The sequence below is a fragment of the Haliotis rufescens genome, unplaced genomic scaffold, assembly GCF_023055435.1.
Source record: "Haliotis rufescens isolate VD_foot unplaced genomic scaffold, xgHalRufe1.0.p SCAF_11, whole genome shotgun sequence".
Taxonomy (NCBI): domain Eukaryota; kingdom Metazoa; phylum Mollusca; class Gastropoda; order Lepetellida; family Haliotidae; genus Haliotis; species Haliotis rufescens.
The window spans coordinates 26626474-26644384 of NW_025963791.1; the positions used below are offsets into that span (position 1 = coordinate 26626474).

At 37.5% G+C, this 17911-nt stretch overlaps 2 protein-coding genes across 2 annotated transcripts; one reads left to right on the forward strand and one right to left on the reverse strand.

The window, feature by feature from the left end:
• Positions 1-4: 4 nt before the first annotated feature.
• LOC124132739 lies at positions 5-4919 on the reverse strand. The gene is made up of 4 exons (XM_046496811.2): positions 4652-4919; positions 3390-3770; positions 1858-1983; positions 5-439 (listed from the first exon to the last, which is right to left on the reverse strand). Exons 2-4 carry the CDS (start codon positions 3652-3654, stop codon positions 219-221), a joined length of 612 nt encoding a protein of 203 aa, XP_046352767.1. The 5' UTR covers positions 3655-3770; positions 4652-4919; the 3' UTR covers positions 5-218.
• An 8-nt stretch (positions 4920-4927) lies between these two features.
• LOC124132737 (WW domain-binding protein 2-like) lies at positions 4928-16366 on the forward strand. Its single transcript, XM_046496810.2, has 7 exons — positions 4928-5061; positions 9977-10082; positions 10826-10964; positions 12142-12234; positions 12611-12754; positions 13706-13798; positions 14182-16366. The coding sequence occupies exons 1-7, from the start codon at positions 5006-5008 to the stop codon at positions 14298-14300; spliced, it is 750 nt and encodes a 249-aa protein (XP_046352766.1). The 5' UTR covers positions 4928-5005; the 3' UTR covers positions 14301-16366.
• The last annotated feature ends 1545 nt before the right edge of the window (positions 16367-17911 follow it).

The following is a 17911-nucleotide window of genomic DNA, read 5'->3' on the forward strand; positions in this document are numbered from 1 at the left end:
TGCTGAAAAACCTAGAAACATAATCGGGGCGAAGCGGGATTAGAGCCCACAATCATAGGTTTCTGGCCCAAGTGGACACAACTCTGCACAGCGAATCACGGCAACTTAGACAACTGGGCCACCCGTGGCAATACAAGGACAAACACATAGGTTCTCCAAGTGGCCCTATGAAATCTCAGCAGATCAGTGATGTCTCCCAGCTCCGTAACAGACCATCATCAAGGTCTGTCCTCTATGTAAGGCGGCAGGGGATCAGCTATGTCATCGTACTTGGGAGGCAGGACCATAATTGTTGGGTCAGATTCCGATCCTCCATCCGAGTCCAAGATGACTCGAGGGTGACCAGGAGGGAGGGGCATCAGTACAAGGGAGTCGTAAGCGGGAGGCGGTTCACCACACCCTACCTGGGTCAGTTGATCTTGGGATGGGGTGTAGATAACTGAAATTGTAGTGATAGATTACTGACAATGATATCACGCTCAAGGAGTTATTATGGTCAAAGGGAAACAAACATGACAAGTTGATCATGTTCATAAGGGGGGGGAGGGTCATGAACAACATTAAACTGATGAGACTCGGCAATAAGAAAATAACTTTTTATTGAGAATTGCAGAGCACAAGATCAGCTGCATGTTTGCGTAAAATATGCATTAAATAAACTGAAATATGCAAATCAAATTCTAGCATATCAAATACGCACCAAAATCTATAAATACGCTATTGAAATAAAGTTAATGTGTATATTAGAACTATCAGATAAAATGTATTACAACTGTGAGATAAAATGATCGTGTATCAGGTGATCGCCAAATTCACTTACCGACAGTTACATTCCGAAAAGCTTCTGCGACAAACACTGATAGATGCCAATTGAAAAGCACATCGTGCCTAGTCAATGTACATGTTGTATCTTAATTAGTCGCTGATTGGTAATTAAGACAATAGTGTATTTCTTACAATGCTAGGTTTTGTAAAAAAAAAAGGTTTTCCACAGAGGGAGCCATAAGCAGACGCAAACGGGTATACTACTATTCACATAGTTTTAAATGATTTACAGGGATTGTTACAAAACAGGTTTTAAGTTAAATACCCAAATGCCAAGAAACAGGTGGGTAAAAACAATTTGAATACCCTCTACAACTTGTGGATACCCAATCAAAATCAAACCCAAATGACTAAAAGCTTATCTATAGCTCTGGAATTGTTTAATTTTTCTACCTTCTTGATTTTACAGTCTGTGGATCGATAAAACTCCTAAGATGTTAATGTAATCACAACTACTTATCGGTAAGTATCACTGGGATATGTTGTTAAATGGTGAAACAAAAAGCTTAGCAATGAGGGACCTGTCATTTATTTTGGGGGGTTGGGGTACACTGGACTTCGGACTGTATCATATTTTGAAACATTTTTTTCATGATCCTCCCCTCCCTATAATAAATAGCTAGTCCCAAAATAGTGAACCAGAATTTTAGAACTTTTTTATTTGAGAAAATAGAACTGTGTCATTTTTTCATACAAACACCTCCCTATAATCAATGGCCAGTCTCAAATGTTTTTCAGTGCACATGATGCTGTCATGGTCGATATATCTCTGCACTCAAACCAAAAAAAATGTTAACACATTAAACTATGGTTGAAACTTTAAAATTGTCAAAAGTATAATTTTCATTATCATATATACTACTTAGCATTTGCTGAGGATCACACCTCTGATTAAAGATAATTTTGGTTCTTAGCAAATGTTAAGTACTAGTATATGCCATGTCAATATCATGCAACATGCAGGTAAAACTAGGTGTTTCATCATGTTCATCATTTGACAAGAAAGCAAATCATGTAGAAAGTTTTGTCTACCTGAACATGTATGAAAGCAAGCAGCTGGAGGATGCTGGAGTTCCCTCCCTTGAGACTTCCTCCACTTTCTTGATATAAACAACTTGCCCAGGATAATTGTACCAACGACAATTATCAAACCACAAACTGAAATAAAAATCTAGACTTAAAACTTCCTATTTAAACATCAAATACAATAAAGGAAACATTTGATATGTCTCATTTTAGCATAATTATTATTTTGAATACATGGAAAACAATTGCTCAACATTATTGTTTTAAATATTTTTAACACCTAGACATGTTTCTATGAAGTTGTTGTCATGTTTTATATCAATTACATAAAGTGTGGAATTGTGAAATCAAATGAAAAATTTAGAAATACACACCTGACAGAGGTGAAATTAGATTCCAAATTATCACCATGGTAACCATCATTATTTTGTTTATCCAGTTTCAGTGATTTTGCAGATGAAATACGTAATTTGGACATTTTCATGATTTTATATATCACCTATTAGACATTAAGAGAACTTAATCATGATATGCAAGAATATCGTATAACTTGATCTTCTGCACCTACTACAACTACAAATAGTGTTAACCAGTTTACTGATTGTTTACTTGAAAAAGTGAATGACAGCTATGATCAAGCTAAGGTGGTTCTGACTACCTAAATTGTTTACATTTGTAAAGAGAGCTCTTGAAACAAACATAATAAAAGCGAAACAAGAACACGACCCAAACAAGTCAAAATATGTTTTTTTCAGTCTAACACAACAGCTTCATATACATGATATATCTATGGATTGTTTTAAATTGTAGGGGTCCTAAATTTTCTGTATCAGTATATAATTGGACTCAAGGGACCACAGGTTTCGACAAAGACCCCTTGACCATCAACTTTTATGCTTAATTTTGAACAATGTTTCTATTTATACTTTTGTAATGTTTAAACCAAACACAAAGAGCAAAATTAGTCTGGACTGTATCATTGTCTTCAGGTTGCTGAGAATACATTTACTAAATATAGCGCCGATGACATGTATGGGTAAAAGAACAACATTAGATGTTTGTCTGTTGTTCAATGATGCCCTCAGCATTATTCCAGTTATACGATGGCGGTCTGTAAATAATCACGTCAAGTCAAGACAAGACAATCCAGTGATTGACATCATGTGCACCGATCTATTCAATTGCAACATGTTGACATGAATCAGCCAAGTCATGGAGTCACCCATCCCATTAGTCGCCTCCTACAACAAGTATGGGTTGATGAAGACCAATTCTAACCTACATCATCAGGGGTCAGGGAATAGGGGTAGACTATGTAGGAAACATGAAACGAATGATGTTCCTGTTTTTGACAAGGCCAACTGTTGTAAATGAGTGAGTGTGGAAGAAATGGCTTCTAAATATTTAAGGCAAGAAAACATGGAATGGTCCAGTCCTATTGTTAAATTGAAATGGAAGTTAACGTCCTGTGGGTTGAGTGGGTTGAAGTTCAAAAAGGCAAAAGGCTTTCACACAGAATCAACGCTGAACATACATACCCATGCCCATGACACACAACATGATTGTTGCAGAATACTTCAAGGAAATGGCTTCTGATATGAAGATACTTCCAAGAATGAACATAATGAAGCCAACACAAGCAGCACAGATGAATCCTATCACCATCTGCCGCCACAACTTAGGTCCATCAGGATCCTCTCGTTTCAGGGCTAACACCCTCTGTTGTTCAACATAAGCTCGATAGGACCTGGCTTGAGGTCTTGGAGATACAGGTGAAGATTGTATGCTTTCCTCGCCTGCCATTTTGATTAATCACTGTATGTATCTACAACTGGAGTAGATGAAGTCTTGAGGCAGAATTATTTCCAAACAAATCTTCTCAGCTTTCTAGGTAGACCTCATCATCAAGAATGTAAATTCTGAAAATAAATTTTAAAAGTCATAATGCCAATTGAAGCATACTGCTCTAAAGAAGTTAAAGAACACCTGATTCTTTCATATCACTAAATCATGCCATTTGGGGTAACAAGATGTACCTAGGTACATCGGCTTCAAGTAAACCAATGCATACACTGCCATACAATGTTCAAAATTGGAATTTCTTCTAAAGTTCTCATGTTCCTAATTTTGGCCGTATCTTAACAGTGCAACAATGTAAAACTTAGCATTACTGTCTCTTCCATTTTATTGGCCCTGTTCTCAGTAACATACAAGTTCCTCTGCAAAGCCATACCATTAGGCCTAGTTAAAACTATATTAACATTAATTGGGAAATGTACTGACATTTGGTGCATACTTGGGGCCGAATATCAGCCTTTGTGCAGATCTAGACCAATCTTTGTGTTTAGAGTTAGATATATCATAATGTGTCTATTCAAAATCACATAACAACAAAATGTCATGGAACAAAATGGGCATATTGTTGACAAATTTCAATAAAAAGGACTTTTCTTTGAATACGTTTCGGAAACCATGTTGTTAGTTGCAAAGCAAGGTCAAGAAGAGAACATTAATAGAAATTAATATTTCAACTGATTCATAATATATGCATAGCATTTCCGAACTCGATCGAGATACCTCGAAACATATATGTCTCCATCCCATTGATGATTCATGTGTGTCAACAACGAATAGACAGAGGCCAAAGCAGAGGGATGTTTTATAACATTTCATTTGGCCTAGTTCTAGAATCTATTTATTTTTTCCCATTTCTCGTCGACCATCCATGACAAATCACCATGCAACATGCCCCTTGGAACAAACGATATGAAAAAAAGATCAATGGAGCAACAGAACTTACTCTGCTAATGCCCGGTTTCACTCAGCGATTCTCGTGTGCTAATTTTCCTTGCCACCATCTTGTAAACATTTTCGCAACGCCACCTGTCAGTGAACGCAGCACGAAACATAATATAGGTTGGGTGTATATGGGGAAATCAAGACAAACGACTCACGATGACAAATATGCTGAACTTAATATAACTGAAATAACACACTATCAAATATATTCAGTGAATAATGTCAACATTACGTTGATTTTAAACCCACATTTAATTTTTGTTTTGCAGGTGCGCGTTGTGGTTTGAGGATAAAACGCAGGATTTGATGACGTCACGTTTGTTTTTACGCAATAATAGACAGTTTGGATAACAAAATGTCGCTCAACACTGCTCATGCTCACGGCGGAGTGCTTATATTTGCTGGGGAAAGGTAACATTTCAAACGTCAACACGTTTCTAGTTTTTAGAATGTGTCTCTGAATATACATTGCTATAACCAGATTATTAGAGGATTAGTAAACTGCTTGTAATTAGGCTAACACCATACTTGATCAGATATCTATCTAGAAAAATCGCAGTTCCTGTTCGTATTCAGTGACAGATGTTGTTGACAAGTCATCACCACGCGAGTTGAATCTAGTGTCTGTATCGCCTTCACATTGGGACTCCAAAGTGAATGATACAGAATCATGAGAATGCCAGTTATAAACACGTATTATTTTGTGTTATTACAGTCAAAATGACTTCTCACAAGTGAACTTGGCTCGGGAACAGGTAAAAAGAGCCACACATCTGAGCCATAGACCGTAGACACCCTAGTCAAAGGGTCCACATCAAATAGTCCAAAGGTCCACAAACCCAAGTCAAAACAGCCACACCAAAGAGTCAAAATGGCCACCTAAAAAAAAGCGTAAATATTAAGCCTAAATAGTGCTAGTTTTTAGTTCCACCATATCTGTCACTGTCAGACATACCATGTGTTAGGCAGCCAGTTGTTAGACACTTAACTAAAAATGGTAAGTGGGCTCATGTGTTGCTGTAATGGGCTAGTCCAGTCTAGCTAGGCTGATTAAAACTACTACTAATTAGGATTACTGACCAGTGAGAAAGGGATTAAAGGAACAGAGTAACTACAAGATCTCGAGAAAAGGAATTGAGGTGTATAATGGACACTTGTATCTGATGAGTCGTAAGACGCAAAGTAAAAAATATTTGAGTTTTAACAAGCTTCTTACCTATTCATTTTTGAGCAATTTCACACCTACATTTGTATGGAAACGTATTTGTGCCAGTCTAAAATATTTTTATCATCTATGTAGATAATACTTACATTTACATAGATGATACTTACATCTATGTAGATAATACTTACATTTACACAGATGATACTTACATCCATGTAGACAATACTTACATTTACATAGATGATACTTACATCTACGTAGATAATACTTACATTTACATAGATGATACTTACATCTACGTAGATAATACTTACATTTACATAGATGATACTTACATCTATGTAGATGATACAGTACTTTGATCTCCTTATGTGATATTATGATCATACAGATCGTAACTCAGACAGTAATATTATACTGTCCTGTGAAGTCCCTAACTGGATACTAGTTTATACAAACATCTATATTTTAAATAAAGTTGACTACTTAATTACTGTTAATTTAATTAAATGTTGGTTGTTTATTTTCATTTGGCCTTTTCCGTATTTTTACAACACATTGAGATCATTTCAAATTGTCAAACGTCAGAGCTTAAATAAAAACACAAACTGCAGAATTGTACCTTCACTGCTTCATAGGATGATGACGAGGGTTTGATATAGTTTTTATAGTTTGAGTGATTCTCACCCTTCATATTCATGTTTTACCTCTTAAACCTAATTTCCATAATGGAGAAATCATGAGAATCAACATATTTGCGTGATTTCTCCGGCTTTAACATGTTTAACGATCTTATGATGTTATGTAATTTTGATAAAATATTGTATAATGACCTATAATTGTTTGTTTGTTTGTAGTTTGGAGAACATTTTGTGCTCTCCTCTTTATATTATGGTTGTAACTTGTAAGACTGTGGCATGTGGCATTCTCCAGTGACTTCGACACATTGAAATGAAGATTAACTTCATGTACTGCTTAGATAGTACCTCAATAAAGAAATGTCAAGGCAGAAAGTCAAACAAATCGGTCATATTAATTATTCCAGAGGTTATATATAACTGACCCGGAACAAGTGTCCATAATATAAAATATTCTTACCTAAGTTGATAATAGATGATACTTTCTTCTAAATAGATAATCATATTATGTACGTAGTTGAAAGTATCCTCACATAGATGTGAGCATTATCATCTACATAGATTATAGTATCATCTACGTAGATTATAGTATCATCTACATCATGTACATAGATGTAAGTATCCTCTATGTAGATGATACTCTCTTTTTTAGACTTTGGCACTAACTTGCTTCCATACATTTGAGACTTCCTAATTAAGAGGGAGCACGGGTGGCCCAGTCGTCTAAGGCGCCGCGATTCGCCGTGCAGAGTTGCGTCCCTTGGGCACGCCAGAAACCTATGATTGTGGGTTCGAATCCCGGTTCGCCCCAATTATGTTTCTAGGTTTGTCAGCACCATACCCGTGCTCGTGGGTTTCACCGAAGTGGTAAACGTCTGAGACCTGCATCAGTTCGGGCTTTCCTCCCACATTAAGCTGACTCGCCGCGATATAACTGGAATACTGTTAAAAGCGGCGTTAAACCCAACTCACTCACTCCTAATTAAGAATTTAACAAAAGAATAATTTACCTATTTATATTGAGTTCTTACCATTCAAGATATGAACTCGTGCATTGCATAAAGATGGCAGGATTGCAACGAGTCACATATGTTATGTCACGTAAACACAAGACATGAAAAAACAACTTGCAAGCAGGGAAGAGACAAAATATTAAGCGATATCTCAAATGTTTTACATTCAGAGTATCAACATCTTCCTTCTGGCTGCTGACTACAAATGCCAATATTGATAACAAACAGGGCACAGAATTTATTCATACCAGTTGGTACCAGGTTTTATGATAAGTTTTGTGATGAACAAATGTGGAGTATTTATTCGCTAGTCATGCTAGTGTTGCATTTAATGTTACCATATTCGACGTAATATGCGCCCAGGGCGCTCTCAACATTAGAAATAAGGGGCTCTTATTAAAATATTATTTTGGTGAAAAAAACAGAGTTGAAAGATAAATTTCGTGGTTTATGCTGACAGCATGAAATGTTTATATATGACAGATATATTTTTCCAGAATTTAATTGCCCATAATTAAGGGTGCATGTAACACAGAGTGCATATTATACGTGAATAAATAAGTCTTATGTCCATTGATCAATCGGAAGGGGTGCTAATTGGGATTGTTCACTAGCCAATATATAAGAAAATATCGCCGTGGGCGCATATGTCGAATACGGTAATTACTTTTGAAAATTTATAATTTTAGTGTTGATATTGATTTTTATGACTCATGTCATTTGTATTGTTAGTACTATAAATAAACATATGAGTAACAGTTTGTATTATTCTGTTTTTACTCCTCACTGTCTGACAAATGAGTGCTAAAAGGGCTGAGTCCTCTCAACCATTGGTAACAGGCATTAGTAATTAGTGAACCATTACTAAAACTCTCTGACAAGCGGGATGACAGACAGATGGGAGGACACCAGATTTTTCCAGGAAAGTAGGCTCGTTAAGATTGGCATGGAAAGTGGAGGTTCGAACAGGCATCAACAGTCACAACAAGGAACGATGACTTAGATTTTTAAAGTTTTAGCCAGCCCTGTTCAAGGAAGCCTCCCAAGTTACTTTGCCAGTGAGACGTCTGCACAAGGGCAAGGTGCTACAATACGTAATTAAATTTTCGTTATCTTCATTGAAATTCCTTCCTTCTGATTAGCTGAATTGGTCACGTGTTATTGCATTCATTTCCCAATGACTGTAAAAAAAATATGCCACGCCCACCGAGGCGCACTACTTTTATTACTGCGGAATGTCGGGGAATCCCAATATTACAGTCAAGGGAATCCCCTTTCTGCTCACGTGTATCATCATGCACAGGACATTTAGCGACTTTCATGCATATTCATTGTCTAAACTACCCTTTGAAACCGAAGGCCGAGAATGAATGAAACAGTAAATGTGCAGGCTCGCTCGCCTGTTTTTTCCCGCTCGCCTCGGTTCAACTTTCATGTCTTCGGGTTTCATTTCTGACTAGCATTTTTCCTACTGTGTTACTGTAACCAAGGAAGTAATGTTTGAATCTGGCGGTAACTGACCATTTTATTTGAAACAGCTGCCTTCTCCCGGACATATTTCTTCTGGTTCATTACAGTCTGACTGTTGCAGTTCTCTTCGCCTCTTGCCTTAATTGACAGGTCCAATGAACATTGTTTTGATCCTACTCTCCGTTGATTGCAAACTTTTGTTGGCACATCGGTGTTTCGATTCATACCTCAATGAACCGAAAAGAATACCCAGTCAACCCTTAATTGAAGACAGCCACCTGTTCTCAGCAAGCTCAAGGGTGGAAACCTCAGTCCAGCTGACTTTCTGTTCATCAGTTCACCTAACATGAAATCAGACAACTGAAACAAACTCTGATAGTGCTGCTCAAGAGAAGATGTGCTTTGTGATGCTGATGCGTGCCTACTGTTAATGATAGTTGTTATGAAATGAATAAAGATATAATACACGCAAAATGTTTACTAATATACTTATAATGTCGCCAACCTTTGTTTGTGTCCCTTTTTGACATTTTGTGTGGCCATAGTTCTCTTCATCCTACGGCTCGTATAAACCCTAAGAAAGAATACATTGAACCACATATATACCCTTGTGATACTGCTGCAACTTATATTGTCTGAGGTTGGTGAAAATCTCTAGGATTCTCCCAAACTGTAGCTGGTAATAGTTGTAACATGAGTAATGTTATGTCACAGACAGTTGTTGCCAAGTTGGATTTAGTTGAGACTTACCCTCTCAACATCATCAAAATATTAAATATATCTTCAAAAACAATTATTTCTTCGACCATGTTTACAATAATAAGTGTAATGATCATTTCAGCAAGGGTTCATTCATCGTCAACACCTAAGGGGCTTTCTAATCTCTGTGGATACAAATCACAAGAAGTATTGACTCGTATCATATTGTAACAATTGAAAATTTGGTAGACACTATCATCAGTATTACCATTGGTTTGAAAGGAAGAGCAGGATTACTTAAAAGTTTAAATTTATTAACATTGCTTTCTGCCTGTTTTCAGAATCCTCATCTATTATGATGGGATTGAAATGTCCTATGATGGTCCCAATGGGATGCCTCACTTTAAGGGGAAGAAGAAAGGGAGTGTCTACCTGACTACTCATAGGGTAAGGTTCTAAATCTTTTCTTTTTCAAAGTTTCTAAAGTCGTAATGTTGACCTTTGAAAAGGATCTTTGCACTATTAATATATTCCTGTGTAGTTTTTGTGTACATATTTATTATGACCGACATCATGGGTTGTGGTGTAAATAGTGTTGGGCAAGGATGAGTGAGTGAGTATGGTTTTACGCTGCTTTTAGCAATATCATGGCAGGGGACACCAGAAATGGGCTTCACACATTGTACCCATGTCGGGAATCGAACCCGGGTCTTCGGCATGACAAGCAAACGCTTTTACCACTAGGCTACCCGACCGCCCCTGGGCAAGGATGAAGGCTGTGCTGAGTCTGCTGTGTACACATCAGACATTTGAATTATTGTATCAGAGTCTCTGCACAATGTTTGTTTTGTTTGTTGTTATACCACACTCTGCAGTATTCCAGTTTCTGATGGTAGCCTGTTAATTATCAAGTTTGTATCAAACAAAGCATTGTTTGTTTTAAGAGCAATGTTTGCAGCTTTGTAGCATGTGGCATTTTGGTAAGGAAAGAGAATTTTTTACAGGTTTCATCTTAATATCGTCATAATCGGTTTAAAATCCCTTTGTAATTTATATAAACTTGTCAGGTCTTAACATGTATGAAACATAAATCAAATATGATTTAGTTGCTGTAAATATTAGAAATTCATCAGGACGCTTTAATTTAGGATGTAGTGGGAGATGTGATAATAATGTCTGTCTTGTGACAGGTGATTTTCAACTGCACTGACCCAAAAGACCAGATGCAGTCCTTCAGCATGCCCTTCTTGAACATGCGAGACCTGGAGCTGGAACAACCCATCTTTGGCGCCAACTACATCAAGGGGCGGATCCTGGCCGAGCAGGGAGGTAGGCCGATTCTAGGGGGTACAAATGATGGAACAATCAATGCATTGCATCCGACCATGACTGATGGTAATATATGGATGACAGGTTCAAATATCAATAGATTATAGTATCAATGGTGATGATAGACATGAGAAAGGAAATACAGTACTGTTTATCATTGCCGTTTGCAATATCCTTGTAACTAATGTCCCTTGTTTGAAGATTGAAGAGATGTGTGAGTAGCCATTGAGAATATGTTCACCTGTTTATCTCAGACAATAATCATAGGTACCACCCTTAAATACCCTTACAACTTTTGCTGCTGAATAATGTTAATAATACAAGTGAGTCTACATCATGGGAAGGAGAGTAATCTCATCATACTGTTGCAATAGTTATGCAACTATTGCAGGATATTGCCAAAGGAAGAATGCTCCCTAGCACAATCATAAGAGTTCCTTTGACTTTCCACATCCCGTGAGGATTCCGGGTTAGAACTGGTCCTAGCAACCAATGCTTGTCAGGCGACTTAAGGATCAGGTGGTCACTCGCTGACTGGGCTGATTGCATGTCATTAATCTCATTAAGATCAGATCTTAGTTCTTGCTACCGCTAAACACTGATTTGAAGACATCCCATTACGGGTCACGTCAGAAGACCTTTCATCCAACTAATCAGAGCGTCACTTACCAGATCATGAAATGTGTTTTCTAATCATGCAACTGGGAAAAATGCAACACAGGGTATTTACAGGCTTTATGACTGAATCCATACAAACTTGGCCATCTATTAGCCATTCCAGAATGTTCTTTTGTTCAGTTTTCAAAATTTTTAATCAGAATTTGTCAAAATATGTTTTGAAACTAGTGCCGCAAAGCCGAAAAAGCTGCCTTCTGACTGGCTAATGTCGACTTCTTGTGACCCATAATGGGATGTCATCAGATCTTTGTTTACGGTATCAAGAACTAAGGTCTGATTTTAATGAGATTGGTTATACATGGTCTTAAGTACCAGAGGAAGGGAGATAACTCTAAATGTAACTTGTTGAAAATGACAGATGCCACTTAAAAGGAAAAAAAATTGCCAACAGATATGGAAGATAATAGTTAAGAGAAGGTTGCATGAGTTATAAATTGTTCAGTGTTTCCACATGTTCCACATGTTCACTAGATTTATTCACATGGTGTTGTACTTGCAGGCAACTGGACAGGTGAAGCCAGGTACAAGATGTACTTCACTCATGGTGGAGCAATAGAGTTTGGTCAAGCCATGATGAAAGCTGGGCAGCTGGGTTGGTGTTCTTTTCTTCATTACATGTCTTCTGTTTTAGGTTTTGTCGCAAATGGTTTGCAGATTTAAAAACATTATTAAGATTATTAACTACTGACAAGTCTGTGTTACCATGCATTGGGCATGTTGGGACGCCTATACTGAAATTTAAATGACACTATGTTTTTGATATCCTGAAGACTCATTTTGTAACTCATGTACCTATATTATACTGTGATGAATTTTGTTTATCCAGAAAACAGCCAAGCATCCTAGTAATTATGTTCAACACTGTATTAAAATATGTCCCCTGAAATTATGAAATTGTGTTAAATTTTTTATTTTTTGTTGCATTGCATATTTTAGATTTTATAGTATTGGGATTAAATTTGTTTCAGCCTCACGTAATAGGCCACCTCAGCCACCACCCTACACTCCACCCATGGGCAATGTGTACCAGGCCCCGCCCCCAGCCTATGCCCCGCCCCACACACCACACTATGACTGGGTCCCATATCAAACATTCCCAACAGCTCCACCACGTAAGTACTGCTCACTGCTCTACAGGCACTGTTACTGAAGTGAAATGTTGTTATCATTTTATGTACATAATACTATGAGGGGGATATTTGGTATTTGTGAGATTCACATTCCTCAAATAAGATTTATACGTACAGAAATGAAAAATCCAATTACCCAGTGATTATTCACATTTTAATGCAGAACTATAGAGACCCAAGCTCTAATATTACAAGGGACATAATTCTTCCAGTCAGTATTTAATTAGCAATATTTGTAAATTTACCAGTAAACTGTTATGCTTTTGTGCGAGATTATTGTCTCATTGTCAAGAAGCATTGGGGTAGCCAAGCCGTTAAAGTACTGCCTCGTCATACCAAGGCCTTGATTCTTTTCTCCACATGTGAGGTTTTTGTTTTCCCGGAATTTTGTCTTTAAGAGGCGTAACCCCAAACTTACTCTCTAAATAACAAGAGTCACAATAGTCGCTGACTTTCTGTATTTGACATGCGCGTTTGACTAGACAATATGTAAATGCTACCTTATGTTATTCTATGACATTGAAAATCTGTTGATAATACTATGGTGGTACTTGACATTTCATGTAGCCTGTGAAGATCCAGGGTATAGTTGTTCTCTAAGCAACCCATGTTTGTTGTAAGAGACGGCTTATGGGATCAGGTGGTCAGGCTTGATGACTTGGTTGGTGCATGTCATCATATCCCAACTGTGTAAATCAATGGTCATGATGTCAATCACTGGATTGTCTGGTCCAGGATCAATTATTTACAGACTGCTGGAATATTGCTGAGTGTGGTGTTAAACAAAAAACAAATGATGATGATGATGATGATGATGATTCAAATTCTTTTACAAATACCTGTTACTGTTGTTAGCTCTGACCATGCTGATTATGATTGATGTAAAGGAGATATTACTTGACTGATTATTCCATCCTTGGTTTGTGACTACAGAGGATGGTGTGTACATGTCGGAAGCTCCCCCACCGTACCCTGGAGTGGATCCCAACGCTCCGCCCTACCCCCCACCTCAGGCTAACGGCCATGGTATGTATAACATGCTGTTGTGTGTGTGTAGTGAGTCACTGTGACTGTGTACACTATAAACTGTAATAGAGGTTTCCTTCAGTTAAGTAACAAGAGTGTCAGTTGTTCTGGGTGGTCAGTTGGAGCACTATATTCATTCTATAATAACAGGAAGGTCCGAAACATTTAACAGTATGATAGACTGCTGGTTATTAATTGTGTTGTGGTTTGGTTTGCTTGTTTAAAGTTTGTTTCATGGTCATGTGACCAGCCTCTTATCCATTTTAAGGCTGTATAGATCATGTCAACGTCACATTAACAAATTATGGCAAGATGAACCAGTTACAAATTTAACTAATGATGTGAAGTATCCTAGTGACTAATGTCTTGTGTTTTTGTTGCAGATGCGAAGGCCCGGGAGGCGGCTGGCAGTGCCTACTACAGCCCAGCCAATCCTCACAATGTCTACATGCCCTCGGACCCTCCCCCCTCATATGACGAGGCATCAAAGAAAACCAACTAGATCACTGGACCTAGCTCGGAACAACTCTGATGCTGTCTGTAATGGCAGTCGGAAAAATTCAAATTGAAAGTTTATAAAAGTTGTATTGTTATGAAGGTGACGAAAGTGACATGGAAAGACTGGAAGTATATATATGTACTCCTCATTGCACATTTTATATATGTTTACATTCACATTGTGAACTGGAACATTAAGATATTTGTCATAGGTATTATTTAGATTGTCCTTTGCAGCTGTTTTTTTCTCTGTGCATGGTACATGCCAATATTGTTTCTTCTTTAATGACAGCGTCTATTATTAAACATGTACTAAAATGTGATATTTCATGTGCCTAGAGATACCAATGATAACACTTTGAACATTGAGGAATTGTGAAGATGTAATGTGAAGCTCCATTAAGAAGACATAGGGACAGGTGTTTTTTTGTCAAGTGATTTTGTTATGATAAAACAACATTAGTTTATAGAATATCATCCCAGTAAATCTATCAGTGGAGTAGCCTAAGGGTTTCTAGTCATGCCAAGACCTGGGTTTGATTCCTCACATGGGAACAGTGTATGAAACCCATTCTTGGACTCCCCTGCCATAGTATGGACTTCTCCATGACAGCATTGTCTCCACATTGGCAGGTATTAGATTTCCAATGACAAGGCTGTTTGTAATGTACTGTTTGACCAGTATTTCACTGACTTGATAAAAAGGAACCAAATGTCATTGAAATCTTGTGTTCCATTTCTAAAGCATTTTAGTACATGTTTATGTTATTCTGTTAGACTGTTATCTATTGTATACCCGTTGATTGTTTTGGCTGTAGGTTTTTAGGGATCTCTGGATCAGACAACTTGTGTAAATTGTTGATGTTGTATATCATGTATATATGCTACTGTACATTACTGTGTGACACAAATAAATATATGTACACAATGAGACCAAACTTCCTGAACTGAATGTAAATATTACTGTTAATATATCCAGTTTTTGTTGGGTTCATCATTCTTCAGTTTGCCAAACTACCTTGGAGGTCCAGTAGAACATGTCCAGTCATTCTCCTTGTTAGAGATTCGACTTAGTTGATGTTTGCAAGCTGAAGTAGTGTCAAAAATATAGAAACAAGTCAGATTTGTGATGCAAGAAAAGTTGTTCCTTTTGCATACCTGTCCTGACTGGACACATGGGCTTCCCAAGGGATCTGAGAAAGAAATTTGTGTGCACACTGATCCATTGACTGGGTTGACCACCTGCGACGTGCTTTGATTATGAATCTATATGGTGTCTAGCACACTGAAATGGACAACAATGTATCATTCTATAAACATTATGGGCAATATTTGTGATGAGCTGATGATGGTTATTATGTGTAGTGTTGATCATTGTCATGGCAATCATAATGCATGTACCAGTAGGGGGATCATGTAATGTCTGATGACCTCATGGTACTGAGCAAGTCTCCTGGTAAACTGCATCAATTGAACAAAATGAAACCATTCACACACATTTATATATGTAAGGAAAACACTGAGTATAAGGTTTGTAATGAAGAATCTGGCTTATGATATTTATTATTTTTCCTTTTTGATAATCATCTGTGATTGATGAACTGACACTATGCTGATGTCTCCTTACAGTGTATTCTTTGGAAACATTACATTATCAGTATATTTAACTCAATATTTATAAACATTACATTTTTATTAAACATTTTTGTCTACAGGGTTTGACACAGCCGCTGGTCAGCTGGTTGGATACTTGTGAAAAGTTATAAGGACTAGTGATGTAATGTTAATTAAACAACAACTGTGAAATGAATTGAGGACTAGTTGGATCCAGTTCATAGTGTCTACCCCAGTTTTACTGTGCTGGTAATTTTCAGCATCATTTGACAATACTGTACCCCAAGAATTCTTTATATCAATTTCTTTTTTGAAGCCTGGTTAACTTGCAATCATCTGATTTCCTAAAAGACTATGTGGTTATTAACTACTGAACATATCCAGACACCCTCGATGAAGACATTGCATGTTGATGTGCCATTGTTGATATTCTCAATAAATCTGTTTGAAGCAGAATTACTTTGTTCTTTACACAACTCATTATCTAGCTGAAACACAATTACAACTGGTTTGTTAGCTGTTCAACGTTTATTTTGGAGGAAAGAGAGCTAGGCTTTTTTTATTTCTTCTGTAACAGATTCTAAAACAAAGTACAGTCAAGTCTCGTTAATCCGACACTCATTAATCCGACAATCAACAATCGAATTTATTAACCGATTAAATCAGTGCTAATTAGACCTGTTAATCCGACAGTCCCACACTCGTCTCCGACACACCTAATTTGCAACAAATTACCGAAATCACTCATTAATAAGTCTCGTTAATCGTTCAACTTAAATCAATTTGTTTTGGAAGTAAGTTTTAAAGTACAAATAACTTCTCTGAAATTTATAACATCAGAATTCTAGATATTATTTCATTAAAGTGGTACCTATTGTGTGGGGGGCACAGGTGGCCCAGTGGTCTTGGCGCCGCGATTCACTGTGCAGCTTTGCATCCCTTGAGCCTGCCAGAAACCTATGATTGTGGTTTCGAATCCCGGTTCGACCCGATTATGTTTCTTGGTTTGTCAGCATCATACCCATGCTCATGGGTTTCACCGAAGTGATAAAAGTCTGAGACCTGCATCAATTCGGGCTTTCTTCCCACATGAAGCGAACACACCGTGATATAACTGGAATAATGTTTAAAGCGGAGTTAAACCCAACTCACATACTCACCTATTGTGTGAACACAAATAAAAATGCTAAAACTGTACAAAATGTTGTCACAATAAGCATTACTTTGATAAAACGAAGCATCCATATGTTCATTTTGGAGGTTCTTTGCAAACTTTAGGCTTTGCCCAGTGGGCAAAGGTGCTACCAGCAGATGTTCATCCTGAAGAGACCTTCCATAATTGGAGAGATGTACTCATGAAAGAGAGTGGATCTAGCTCATGAAGAGTGTCTGTAGAGAACTGCTTGCACTGCGCATGTGATCATAACCACATGGTGCCAGGCGTGATGCCCTTGCATCTTCACCCCAGGTCTACCTGCACCATCAAGCAACATCTCAATCGGACTTTGACCATTCTATTTGTAATATGACTAACATGTAACTCTGAAGGAAGTATTAGAAAATATAAGTAAGGCATTGCCCACTCACATCTAAAGTTACAAGAAAGATAGTTCTTTCTTACACAAAAAAACACTTTGCCAACTTTGGTTTTATGGTCTTAATATACACATTTCATTTAAACAGTCTAACAGATGTTATGGTGATCAAACGGCTGTTGTTCGTTTCTTAAAGCCTCCCTCAGCAATATGACAGCTATGTGATGGCGGTCTGTAAATAATTGAGGCTAGAACAGCCAATCCAGTGATTGGCAGTGAGCATCCATCTACACAGTTGGGATACGATGACAGGCATCAGCCAACCAGCGAGCCTGACCACCTGATTTTGTGGGTCGATTCCTGTGACAAGCATGGTTCACATTCTACATGAAAACCAAGCTGGATTTAGACGAAAATTACTCAACGATCGATAATATGTTTACTTTACAAGGAATGGTTAGAAAAT